Below are 13,420 nucleotides of genomic sequence, written 5' to 3'. Positions count from 1 at the left end.
ATTCAAGGTAATTATAAAAATGCGGGGAAGGAGATGTCTGATGCTTTCTGTTTTTACAGGTTTTTTTTTTTATATATTCTGTGTGCATGGCTGCTATGTTTTAATTGCAAATCCAAAATCTTTCTGGAAAAAATGAAATGAGTGAAGCAGGGGGTATAGCACACAAAAAAGACTTATTTTTTAATTATTAGCATTTTTGAACTTGTTTTTAAAGCATTTTGAATAGTACATGCAGGTTGAAGGTCAAGTTCAAGCTTGAAAATACTCGAAAGACGACCATCTGTGACCTGATTTCGAACAAAATCTGGTCCAAACGACAATTCGTTTCACTAGTTCGCCACAGCAAATCAACCAAAACTCAGAATGGAAGCGCAATTCACTTTTATTTTACAATAGTAAAATATACCAATGTGATGTCCTGAAAGTTGTTTCAAAAACAGAGCAAGTTAAGGGATGCACCCAAAAATGAAAATTCTGCAATGATTTACTCATTCTTCTGATGAACACAATGGTATTTGGAAAAATGTTCGCAATGGACATTTCTTGGATAAAATCTACAACCATAGTAGGAAAAATTATTGTATATATTTTTTTGGTCTGTTGAAAGCAAAAGAAGATATTGTGAAGAATGTTCGAAAGCAAACATTTCTGGGGCACTTTTCACATTGTAATTTTTTCTACAATGGCAGTAAATGATGTCCCAGAAATGTCAGTTGCTAACATTCTTCCAAATATCTATGTGTTCAACAGAACAAAGAAATGTATACAGGTTTGGAACAACTTTTAGAAGATGGTACATCTTAATACACCTAAATAAAAAATATGTAATAAAAACATATTTATGGTAAATCATTTTCATCTTTTTCTGAGCAGAGATTTATCTTTAAAGATCTTTGTATTTTTTTTTAAAGATTTATGCTGAGTCAGAAGAGATATTCTGTATAGCTTTTCAAGCTTTATTTCATATCGTCACATGACAGTATAAACATGATTTAATACAAATGATAACAGCCTTCACATTACACTAGGTCAAAACAGTCTTTTTTTCTAATTGTTGTGCAATATTTGATGCTAGCATATTTCCTCAGTTTTGTACAAGTCTGAGGATAACAGTCAGTCACAAGCTTAATGCACTTTATCTTTACAGTCGTTTAGCCAAACAGCACCTACACAGCATCGATGCATTTCAACGTGGCAATTCTGCTCTTTTTAACAAGAGTATACAATAATACAAACATGCAGTTGCATCAGAATAATACACTTAATTCCATACCCATAATAATATTTTACATGAAATCTACAGAAATAAATCCTGAAGAAAATAAGCAACGAGGTTCCTGTACCAAATGCATTGTATAGCTTATGAGAAACTGACTTGCAGTCGATCAAAATTAAAAGTCACGTTACATGAATACTTAAGCGAGCTATCTCTGAATATATCAGGTAAGTGCTGTATACTGTATTCTCCACCTCAGTTCCTGTTATCACAAAAATCGAAAGCACACTGTATATGCTGAGGTATATTCAGACTGGACAGAACATTTTTTGGACACTAACAACAACATCAACAGTCCAGCCTTCAACAGTCTTTAGCCCGAATAGCAGCAGAATATTATTCCTTCATAAGCAGACAGTACAAAACTTTTAATAACAGATTGAGAGCCTTCACATATGATTATATTTTACCCCAACTGTAAGATCTTTAGACTCGCATGACAACTAGTCATTTCCTGAAGCGTGCGATGAGGTGACAGTATTGAAGTGGCTTGTAGTGAAAGAAGTGGAATATGTGCACCCCGCTCCGTGCTTGGAGATGGAGGGGTTCCGATTAAGTGGTTTCCTGAGATATGGATGGAAATGTTTTGCTAAATGCCGACATCTGCGAGATAGCGGCACGAAATGCCTCTGTTGAGACCCTGAAGAGGAGGGTCTTCTAACCTTAAGCAACCTTACTGTAGTATTAAATGGTCATGGAGTGTACTGGCACAAACATTACCTTAATGTTTTTTTTAATCATCCAAAAAGTAAAGGGATCTTAGAGTTCCTTTGGCACCAATTTGGTCTAGACGTCTACATAATATTCAATTTGACATAGTTTGGTAATGATACAGCAATTACAGCCTCATGCAAAATCCTATAGTACTGCATTCCACAAACAGAGCACCTTTTGTGAAGTAAGGTGGGCCATGAGAAATAGCTTTTCTTTGAAACAGTGCTATGTCGAGGTATTTAGACCTTTACCTCCAGGACACCTTTAGGTCTCCACTTTCCTCTTTGTGGCCAATCGCGGTGGCCAGGCCGGGGCAGAGGCGAGAACGGTGGCTGAAGTCCTGCTACAGTTCTTAAGACCGCGAGCGTGAGGGACCACGACTTTGCTGATCGTTCCTTTCCCAAGTGAGCAACATGGGTTCTCAACAGCATGACAACAGTTCAGCTAATGTGTTTGTGATAATCCTTCATTGATTTCTACTCTCAGTTTATCCGTGGTGTTCGGAGTCGTTTAAATGGATCTCGGGACCTGCCAGATGAAATGAGATGTTTGTGGTTTTCTTGTGTTCTCATGTAAAATACTTGCAGTTTGTGGAGTCGATGAAGCAGTCAGCTGTGCACTTAAGACGTCCATAAGACCTGGGGACAACAAAACGAAGGTGTTATTATTAAGATATTTTGTCAAAAAAAAATTACCTAAGCCTTACACGATTTTTTTAATAAATACATTTACATTTAGGCATTTGGCAGACGCTTTTAACCAAAGCAACTAACATTGCTTTGTCCTATACATTTTAGATAAGTATTTGCAATTCCCTGGGTTCGAACCCACAACCTTGTTATTGCAATGCTTTTACCACTGAGCTACAGGAAAGCTACCACAATATTTTCCTAAACACCTGGCAACAATTTGCCATGATGCATTGAGAACTTCCTGGTCCATGAGGTAAATTTGAAGTATTTGTATATGGTGACAATTTTGGTAATTTGAAACACACTGAAAAAATACTAGTAGGATTTCCTTAAGTTTTGTGTCAATAAAGTTTTTGCACTCAGTTTTTTTAAGTAAATAAAAAAAACTGTGCAAACATTCAAATTAACAATTTTTAAATTAACAAAATTCTACTAGTTGTTCTTTCAGTTTGGGCGAAGGAAAAGTGCAAATATTGTTAACATATTAAAATACAAATACTTTTATTTTACATCCTTTTAGATTTACATAATTTTATCAAAATATTCAATAAATTATCATCATTTTGGAACATTTAAGCATAATTAAATTATTAGTTTTTTTTATCACAGTGGGGCCGATAAATAGTCACATTATCCTTTAGATGTTTCATACAGAAATGCTCTTAAACAATCTTACCCAGGCAAAAAGGATCTGCATGTGTGAAACCCAAAATCTTTTCCATCACACTCCTCTGCATCCTCATAGCGATATCCATCCCCACAATATGCAAGTTTGCACTCTGGGAATGAAAGAAAGATAAAGAGGGAAACAAATATGTAAGAATAAATCAATAAAATACAACTACTGATTCATGTTATATTAACACTTAAAAAAATAATAAGACATTTTATTTAGGGGACATAAAAAGTCCACTTTACAGAAAAGTGGTTTTATACAGGACATGATTATGGCTTCACTCCTATTTAAGATGCATTCCAATGTTGAAGCACATCCAAGCATGTTTCTGTTTCCCAGGAATAAGCGGTCAGTTGGGTTACCGGCTGCCATTTTAACCTGATACTCACTGACACATCCATCTGTGACCACCTTATTTCCATCATCACACTCCTCTCCGTTCTCAACCTGCACAATGCCGTCTCCACAGAAACCGTCATGGTCAGGATCTCGCTCCATTGATTGAAAGGGAGTCAACTGGAACGAAAGAGTTTTTTACAGACCTCACAGCAATAACAAATCAACATGTGCATATAAATATGAAACAGTTCACCCAAAAATTACAATTCTGATCATATTTTCTAACTCTTATATCATTTCAAACTAGTATCTATCTATACTGTGAACAAAAAATATTCAAAGTACTTTTTTCCTTACATTTTGAATAAATTTTGTATTTTTTTGTACTATACTTGATTTTGTTTATGTGCTGTAATGTATGTGGAAAATAGATGAAGATTTTTATGTTCCTGCTGGAAGAGTAACAACATATATTTGGAACAACAAAACAGGAATAAATAAAGACAGAATTATGATTTTTGCACATGTGTATCAACATCAATCAAGAGAACAATCATTTCTTCAAAATAGTTATTGTTCATACAAATAATTTATCACATCCAGAATAAAAGTGTGTGTTTGCGTAATATATGTCTGTGCACTGTGCATATTAATTTTGAATTTATAAACACATACATGTTTATACATGTAGAAAATATTTTGATGTATTTATTTATATTTACAAATAATTGAAATTATATATTTTATTTTGTAAATTATATATACATTTTTATATTTGTCTTAAATATACATTTATGTGTATGTGTTTATAAATAAAAGCTTTTATTCTGGATGCGATTAATCACCTGACAGACCTAATGTTACTATTATGATAGCAGTTATTTTGGGTATCATATTGTTGTAAACATACTCTGTAAGAACACTGTAAGTGCATGTACTGTAAAATAAAGTGTAACTACTATTAATACAAGTGCAACTATTACTTTTACCTGAATTGGCATCCAGCCGTTATTGTCTCTGAAGTAAAGTGACCTCTGATCTTTACGAAATGCCAGAGCATTGTCAGCCTGGAGACGGTTCAGCTCTTGTTCGTTATTCACCACAAAAATCTGTAGTTAATATGTCAAATATTAACTCATCAAACAGTGTCTCGTGCTTAAATAAGCCAAAATAAAATACGGTTCTTAAACGTAATTATGTTTCATTTCATCCACAACAAAATTGATCCAATGAGACAATCAGGCTTTGTTCCTAAACTGCTCTCGCATTGCTGGCTTACCGCAGGCACTCGGGGGTAACTGCCCCAGGACAAGTGATGGTCAGAAGGGTTGTTGACACTCGAAGAAGCACTGCACCCGCAGCGACCTGGAATGCCAGGTTGTCCCTTCTCCCCTTTATGTACCATGTACAGTCCTGAAAGATCAGCAAACAGCATTAAGCTAATGGCATATAAATGTGTCTCCGTGTGGTGCAACGGAGCGATTTTAAGAGTTACTAAAACAAGCCCCTCATCTATCACGAACAGAAGGCAATCGAGTCGATATGCACAGAAACCAAAACAAGACAACAGCTGCTTGTCAATAACATGATGACATAATGTTTGTAATTCTCCAAGATGCTTGGCCACTCTGGCTGTACGCTTAAGAATATGATGTCATGGCTTCACCCTCCTGTTAAAGATAAGGATCGGGTTGCTTCTGAAGCGAAATAAACATGTGGTGGGATATCCTGCGCTGATTTAAGATACATGTGCTTTCAGCGTCTCAGCACATGGCAAGAGCTCATGCTGCAATATCATCTGACGTCCACATAAGAGCTAAATGCCAATGTGATCCCAAAAACTAACTAATTCTATTTGTTTTAATACGATGTGGCATTCAAACACAAAATAGATTGATGAACAAAATAAATACAAATATCAATTTTTCCTAATATAATATTATAATGTCTGTAGGACACTATGCTGCATACAGTAGGTGGCCTGCAGAGGATTGTTGTAGATAGCACTGTTATGTAATGTTATGTAATATAATACCTGTGGCAGGCTGTCCAGGGGGGCCAGGGTGACCAATGGGCCCCTGAGGGCCTGGAGCTCCGATGGGCCCGATTGTACCACTGTCACCTTTCGAGCCCTGCATTAGACATCATTCACACCGGTCATTATATCAAGACCATAAGCATGTATCATGCTGTTATTTTGTGATCTGGATGGATCACCTGCTTTCCTCTTTTTCCCGGGCGACCGGTGGGTCCCCGATTCCCTGAGCTTCCAGGTTCTCCTTTTGGGCCCATTTCACCCTGAGACATGTAGGGATAACATGTTACAATACATGTTATATATATAGGCTCTGATTTTTACTTTTAAAAAGTTAAATAAATAAATATATAGGTTAAAACGTTGAAATACCTTCTGGCCAAGCATTCCTGGAACACCCATTGATCCCTTAAACAGAAAATAGCACAATCCTTGTAAACAAATGGAATTACGGCTTATTGTATATCAATTTCTAATAAAGACAAACTGAATTATAACAGAAGTTACATACCTTGTCTCCTTTTAAACCAATTCCCCCCCTAAAACCTTGGGTTCCCTAACAGGACAGAGCAAAGAATTAATCTTAGAACATAATGTTTAATCACAACAGAAACATTTTACCCATAAATAGCTCAGCCACATGACAGGACTTGTGTTGTTTACACATAACATTCACAAGCACAGCAGCGACAGAGACCTGTTCACTTCATATGATATCCAGGCAGCCACCAATACTCAACTTTTTTTAAAGATTAATATTCAAATGATGATTTCAACCAAAACGTATTGGATACAGAATTTTTTTATTTACCAGCAAATCTTAATTTTGATGAATTAAATCAGAATTTTGATTGCTGACACATATTAAACTTTTAGGTGGGTCATAATGTACTGCCATAATAATAAATGTTGTATTGTATATTAATTAATTATCTCCTTTGTGTCCCACAAAAGAAAGTACAAGTAAATAATGACAGAATACAAAGTTTGGGTGAACCTTTTTTAATTATTTACCTGAAAAATAGATATATATTATTAATGTACTCACTTTTTCGCCCTTTAATCCAGGCAAGCCCTGTAACAAAGAAATTAACATTCAAATACATTTTCAAATCAAATACATTGCATAATTAACCAATCACAACACAGCAGTCATAATTCAGAAAGTGTAGACTGTTTAGACCTTGGGTCCAATTGTTCCTTTTGCCCCCGGCATGCCCATTATCCCAGTGTCACCTTTCTCTCCCTGGGAGACACACAAACACGGGTGATGTCAATTATATCTCATATTATAAATCTGTTCTACACAAGCATCCCTAGTTAAAAGTTTTTTCTTAATCAAAATTTCATTTTATGCTATTCCAGATACACATATTTACGCAATGATACTGTTATTTAGGAAGTGTTATAATAAACAAAACATGCTTTATGAAGGATCCTCTTACTCAATGAATTGTATTAACATGAAGAGATGTTGTAGGTTAATATACAAAAGTGAGATATTCACAGTTAAATAGTTCCCTGTAGTGTAATTTTGGCAAAAATCTGTTTATTTCAAGATATTTTTGTTCTTTGAATAAAAGAAAATACAGTATGTTTAGATGGACTCACTTTGGGGCCATTTGGTCCTTGCCATCCGCTTGTTCCCTGTCGACCTGGCAGACCAGGAGGGCCAGTGCGTCCCTGTGCCGTACAAAATACAAACAGCATACAGTATGACTGATATATGCGTACACGTAGAAAAAACATGCGTCCCCTCACACCACGCAAAAAAGTCTTCCTATCAATCACTTTGCACATGATTTATTTGCTGATATCAGCTGACATGCCCTTGGAGGACAGTACTGTAATTTGGATGGAGGCCCTGTGAATGCAGAGATGTGGGGGTGGTCTAATGCAAGTCTGGCATAAGTTAGCAAATCATAATATCACTGACAGCACTTTGAGATATATATATGCAAAGATGTGCTCAAAACGTATGCGACTCTCGGAGCATATGCTGTAGATCAGAAATATTATAGAGGTTGTCATGTGCCAGCAAGGATGCTCCTTATAAATTATTTTTTATGTATCTACTCAGTGAATATCAAAAGTTATGACCTCTGCTTCTCTTCCAACGTTTCCAGAATCTAAACTAGGTTATGCTTAAAGATGATTGGGCAATAAGAACAAGGTGCTCTGAGGGATAAAGCAGCCATCAGGAGAAAGAGAGAGAGAGAGAAAGAGAGAAAGAGAGGGGTGGAGAGAGAACAAACCAAACCAAGCACCATCAGTCTCCTGGCTTTAATTAAATAATGTGCTAGGGGATGGATTGTGGGAAAGCGAATGATTTATTGGGCTGCCCCGGCACTAAGCGAAATTACTATGCAATGCTGCAAAGCTTCTTACAGCAGCACCACTCCACTCCTCTCTAGTACAACAGTGCACCGGTCCACCTAATCCTCTGCATCGCTTCTCATTTTACCCTCTGCCCTGCATTAGGTATTACCGACACAAATGCCTTCCTGGAAACTACAAGCCCATCGATGGGATTGTGGGAAAGGGGCCATGGGGATGTTCCATTGTGGATTGAATCTAATAGGGGTGACCACAAGTGTCCCCTGCTGTATAGCACTTTAAAACACAGGTCAGAGTGACCAGTTCATCTGTAGGAAGGTTTCTCTTGTTTGGAATATTCTTGTGTGTGTGTGTGTGTGTGTGTGTTTGAGATGTCTCTCACTAACTGTCCTTCAGTTTAATTCATATATTGAAAGGCTGAGGACAGTGAGTGTCTCACCTTTTGTCCGGGCCTTCCAATTTCACCCTGCCAACACAGAAAAGATGGGGGGAGACACAATTTGCAATGGGTTTGAAAAGTTACAGGACATATACATTTATATAGACACATATGTACAAACACATACAGCTAAAAAACTAAATATCACACAATTGATTCAGGTTAACAAAACACTATCGCCTGCAAAGGATCCCTGTATCTGTTTGTTTGTTTGTTTTTACAGTATGTCCCATACCTTATCTCCCTTTGGTCCCTGTGGTCCCAGCAGTCCAGAAAGACCCTGATCACAACAAAGACACAATTATATAATCCATCGCAAACATGTCTTGTCATTTTAGGTAACAGCACAGACTAATGTTAATGTCATTTACTCACTCTCAGACTGTTCCAAATCTGTATAAATGTACTTGTTCTGCTAAACACTAAAGAAGATATTTGGTGGAATGCTCGTAACCAAACAGTTTTTGGCCACCATTGACTACCATAGCATTTATTTTTCATAGAATGGTAGTGGTTGGGGGATCCGATCTGTTTGATTACTGAAATTCTTCCTAATATCTTCTCTTGTGTTCAGCAGAACAAAGAAATTTACACAGATTTGGAACAATCTGAGGGTGAGTAAAGGGTGACAGAAGAATAGTTTTTGGGTGAACTATCCCGTCAACCTTAATTATATTCACTATGTGATTGATAAAAAATATAGTTTATCCTGTGTAAGAGAAAAAAATAGTTTTTTTTGCAAAAAAATGATTAAAGATTTTAAAGTCTTTATTGTGTCATCATGTTGTTTTTTGTGTTTTATTGTGTTAGTTGTGCTTATTTGAGTCATTATTACTTTTCATAATATTAGAAATAGTAATATACTATTAGTAGAAAACATCCCAGCTGCAGTTGGATTTATATTGATTGGAATGCATGATAAAAACTAGGATTTGGGGATTTTGGACTACTATTTAAAAGTTTAGGGTCACATTTTAGAATAATAGTATAATTAAGTATAACTAAATAAAGTCCAAAAATAAAATATTTGAGCATTTTCAATTTTTATGAAACAAAACATTATTTTTGTAGAAACTAATATGTGACCCTGCCTGTGAAAACCCAGCTCAAGTTATTTACTAGTTTTCTGCATAAATTAATTTAACATAAATAACATTCTGTGAAAATATAACCTTGATGTCTTTAATATTGACAGAGTAAAGCCATGTCAAAGATTGAAATCAATGTTTACGAAGTCAACTTTTTTATTTTTGTACAAAAACAGTTCATTTCAGGATTCAAAATCACTAAACAAAGTAGACCTAATAAAACTTTCAGTACATTATCAATTTTTGACTACTTTGGTTCTAATGTCATTCTCTTAAAGTACTTGCTTTTGCGGCCTGGATTTCAGACATTTAGATAACAAGTAGGCTCAAAAAAAACATTTCTCTGTGTGACTCTTAACTTTTCAAATGTAGTGTATTTTCTGAGTAGACTCTCTCTCTCTCTCTCTCTCTCAGGGGGTTTGGCTGTCTGTGTGTGTTTCTCAGGCTTGTTTCTAAGAATGGTGTGATGAAACAGAGGCTGGCAGTGGAAAAAGGTCTATTTCCATCTGATCTATATGTGGAGCGTTAATGGCCCGCTGTGTTATGGGGGGGCAAGCTGGTCGCATCCGTGTCACTACAGAAAGATGTCTGGGGAACTCGCACGGCTCTGTCATGCTGAGACCTCTATAAAGGCTAAATACAGCGTTGGAACTGACCATTGTGATAAACCAATACTCAACTTCCCTGGAGGACCTTCAGCAACTATAAAATCCTCAACAAATTTGCACATGGTGGCTTTCATTACTTATAAATGTTTAAGATTGTTTTTAATTATATTTGGGTATGTCAGATTTTGTGCTTTTAACATTTGCATAAGTATCATAAAGCAGCAGTCACAGAGTTCATGTAGAGATCTTGCTTTCAATTTAACCTCAGAAAAATAGGTAAACTGTCAAAATCCTGCTACAGATTATTGATACACTTATTGTATTCAAGTGTTTAGGTTTACATAATAATATTTGTAATGTAAACTATATTAAATAAGAAATGAACGCACACTAGGAGCATTTTGCAAACTAGTACCACATACCTGAGGGCCAGGAGGTCCCGGAGGTCCTGGAGGTCCTTGGGAACACACATTGGTTGTGGATTTGCTTTTCTCCTCTGAGTTCCCTTCATTTGGTGTATCTCTATTCTCATTCTAAGAGAGTTCATAAATAAAATAACATTTAATAACTATATTCGATAACAAAATGTACACACTATGTACAATGTATACACAAGTTATTTTGTTTGTAACTTTAGATCATTTTCATTTATACAAATTCTCTGGCAGAGATCATGCAGATAATGGAAACACACCTAAATGTAATTTATACATACCCGGATCTTTACCATATGGATGTCAAAGTACCTTTAACATACACATCAGAACCAATTACAGGTCCTAGATCAAGGGTCATGCATGGGGACTCACCAGAGACCTCCGCCACAGTGAAGGAGGTGGTGGAGGGAAGAGGGGGGGTGGAGGAGTCAGTAAACAGCAGGGGTTGAATATCTTTCTGGCTTCCAGCAACTGGAGATCTGTGGATGAGACGAGACGAGGGTCATGAGGAACATTTATATGGACACGTGGTTCTTCGGAACAGCGTTTCACGCCGCTGCTTTGGAAAAAGAGGGTGTGGATCACATGACAGCTATGACATTTATCAGATGGTTGATGTGACTGTAATGACAAAGTCCCCTTTACGGAAAACTATTAGATATTTAAAGACTTAGTAGTGCCAGTAGAGTATATCAGCTCAATCTGTTTTAATAGGCTGTAATGTAAACAATCCCAGTGAATATAATATTATATTCATATTGTTTAGATTAATGTGATTAAAAATTATAATATTTGTCATATTACTATAATATACACTCACCTAAAGGATTATGAGGAACACCTGTTCAATTTCTCATTAATGCAATTATGGTGGTTGTGTAATGGTGTGGGGGATGTTTTCTTTGCACACTTTAGGACCCTTAGTGCCAATTGTGCATCGTTTAAATGTCACGGCCTACCTGAGCATTGTTTCTGACCATGTCCATCCTGATGGCTACTTCCAGCAGGATAATGCACCATGTCACAAAGCTCGAATCATTTCAAATAGGTTTCTTGAACATGACAATGAGTTCACTGTACTAAAATGGCCCTCACAGTCACCAGATCTCAACCCAATAGAGCATCTTTGGGATGTGGTGGAACGGGAGCTTCGTGCATCCCACAAATCTCCATCAACTGCAAGATGCTCCATATCCTATCAATATGGGCCAACATTTCTAAAGAATGCTTTCAGCACCTTGTTGAATCAATGTCACGTAGAATTAAGGCAGTTCTGAAGGCGAAAGGGGGTCAAACACAGGATTAGTATGGTGTTCCTAATAATCCTTTCGTCGAGTGTATATGTGAGACTTATTTTACAGATCTTAAATACCATGATGTAGATTAATTAAATATTAAATATCATTTTAAAAAGGATTTTTTGGTTTTAATGTTAAAATGTGTGTCGATAAAAGTGATTAAACCTTTTCAGAATTTGAGGCCCGGGTTCACAGACACAGTAGTTAGTCCCAGACTAAAATGAATGTTTGAGCTGTCTTAACTAAAAACTATGCGCCCTGAAATATCTTAAAATATGTCAGTGCTGTTGTTTTTTTCTAAATCATCAAAAAGCTAATTTAACTAAAGCATAGTCCTGGTTTAAGCTAAGCCTTGGTTGTGCAACCCGGCCATAGTCATTTAATGTCCAAATACATACAATCTGCAAGCAACTGTTGTTAGACTTTTTCAGGAATCCATAGATTTTTCATGTTTGTGATTTGTGGATGTAGCCTATAAAATCAGTTTCCCTCAAGTATACATAAGTGAATCAAAAATGTAGCAATACTGTACGATCTCAGAACATTAAAACTGAATTTCAGATTTCCCCAAAAATATTACTTGCACAAATGAACTCTTCACTCTCAGAAAACTGAAACACAGCCATTTTACCATTAGCCACAAAATTAATTTATGCTGTAATTACGTAAATTTACTGGAGTATCTCTACTTTTCCTTAGGGAGTCCAGACAACAGTTATTAAAATTGATTTTTTTTAATGTATTATAACTGTTTAAGACACACAATAGACAGTATCATTGTTAACTTGTGTGCTCCAAAATGTTTAAGTAAACTCAATAACACTTGTGTTTCACTATGTTTTGCTCCCAAAGAAACCTTTAAGTCAAAGAATCCTCTTTCTTGTCTTTCTTGAACATTTTTCTAATGATCTGCACATAATGTTCACCAAAACATCACAGCAGACAGAACATGTCCAATTAACTAATCGCTAAATATTGATTAAATTAACAAGAGCACATGATCAATGATGAATGAACTATTATGCAAACTAATGCATTCATTTAATTGCTTTGTTCTTATGGAGCAACCGCAGGTCCGGATAATTTTCATAACATGTGCAAACATAAACTTCCCGTAAGAGAAATGATTATCAATACAACAATCATGCACAAAGACACAGATCTGATGTTGTGTGTTGTTTTACCTGGGAAAACGTTATCAACGAAAGAGAGGGAAGACACATAGCAGAGGAGTGGAAAATATAGTCCAAGTGTGAGTAGAATCATGCTGCCAGCCCCGGTGTTTCTTCAACAGTGCAGATGAGCGATCTGAGGAAGCCACCCTCTACTCTTCTCTCTCACTAGCCCCACGCCTTTATGAGATGTGAATGCCAGCCAATATCTGTTACGCTTCTCCCATGTATTGGCCCTGAGCTAAATATACAGAAGGCAGCCGGTCAGCTGCCCCCTGTAGCCAATATTAGCCTGTTACTACAGCCAAT

At 36.3% G+C, this 13,420-nt stretch overlaps 1 protein-coding gene across 1 annotated transcript; it reads right to left on the bottom strand.

Moving 5' to 3' along the window:
- Positions 1 to 1,019: 1,019 nt before the first annotated feature.
- Positions 1,020 to 13,252, bottom strand: colq (collagen-like tail subunit (single strand of homotrimer) of asymmetric acetylcholinesterase). Its single transcript, XM_056762657.1, has 17 exons — positions 13,124 to 13,252; positions 11,014 to 11,120; positions 10,627 to 10,737; positions 8,744 to 8,788; positions 8,509 to 8,535; positions 7,344 to 7,415; positions 6,916 to 6,978; positions 6,781 to 6,807; positions 6,244 to 6,288; positions 6,105 to 6,140; positions 5,915 to 5,995; positions 5,733 to 5,829; positions 4,977 to 5,110; positions 4,687 to 4,806; positions 3,748 to 3,874; positions 3,359 to 3,461; positions 1,020 to 2,628 (listed from the first exon to the last, which is right to left on the bottom strand). Exons 1-17 carry the CDS (start codon positions 13,203 to 13,205, stop codon positions 2,559 to 2,561), a joined length of 1,347 nt encoding a protein of 448 aa, XP_056618635.1. The 5' UTR covers positions 13,206 to 13,252; the 3' UTR covers positions 1,020 to 2,558.
- Between the last annotated feature and the right edge of the window lie 168 nt (positions 13,253 to 13,420).

This window comes from Triplophysa dalaica, chromosome 12, assembly GCF_015846415.1.
Source record: "Triplophysa dalaica isolate WHDGS20190420 chromosome 12, ASM1584641v1, whole genome shotgun sequence".
Classification (NCBI taxonomy): Eukaryota; Metazoa; Chordata; class Actinopteri; order Cypriniformes; family Nemacheilidae; genus Triplophysa; species Triplophysa dalaica.
This window is presented reverse-complemented; position numbering and strand designations above follow the sequence as displayed.

Coding starts and splice junctions, on each gene's coding strand:
- colq (XM_056762657.1), bottom strand. CDS start 13,205: ATGATTCTACTCACACTTGGACTATATTTTCCACTCCTCTGCTATGTG. Junction 5,111..5,732: donor CCCTGGACAGCCTGCCACAG/GTATTATATTAC, acceptor CTGATCTTTCAG/GACTGTACATGGTACATAAA. Junction 4,807..4,976: donor GTTACCCCCGAGTGCCTGCG/GTAAGCCAGCAA, acceptor TATTAACTACAG/ATTTTTGTGGTGAATAACGA.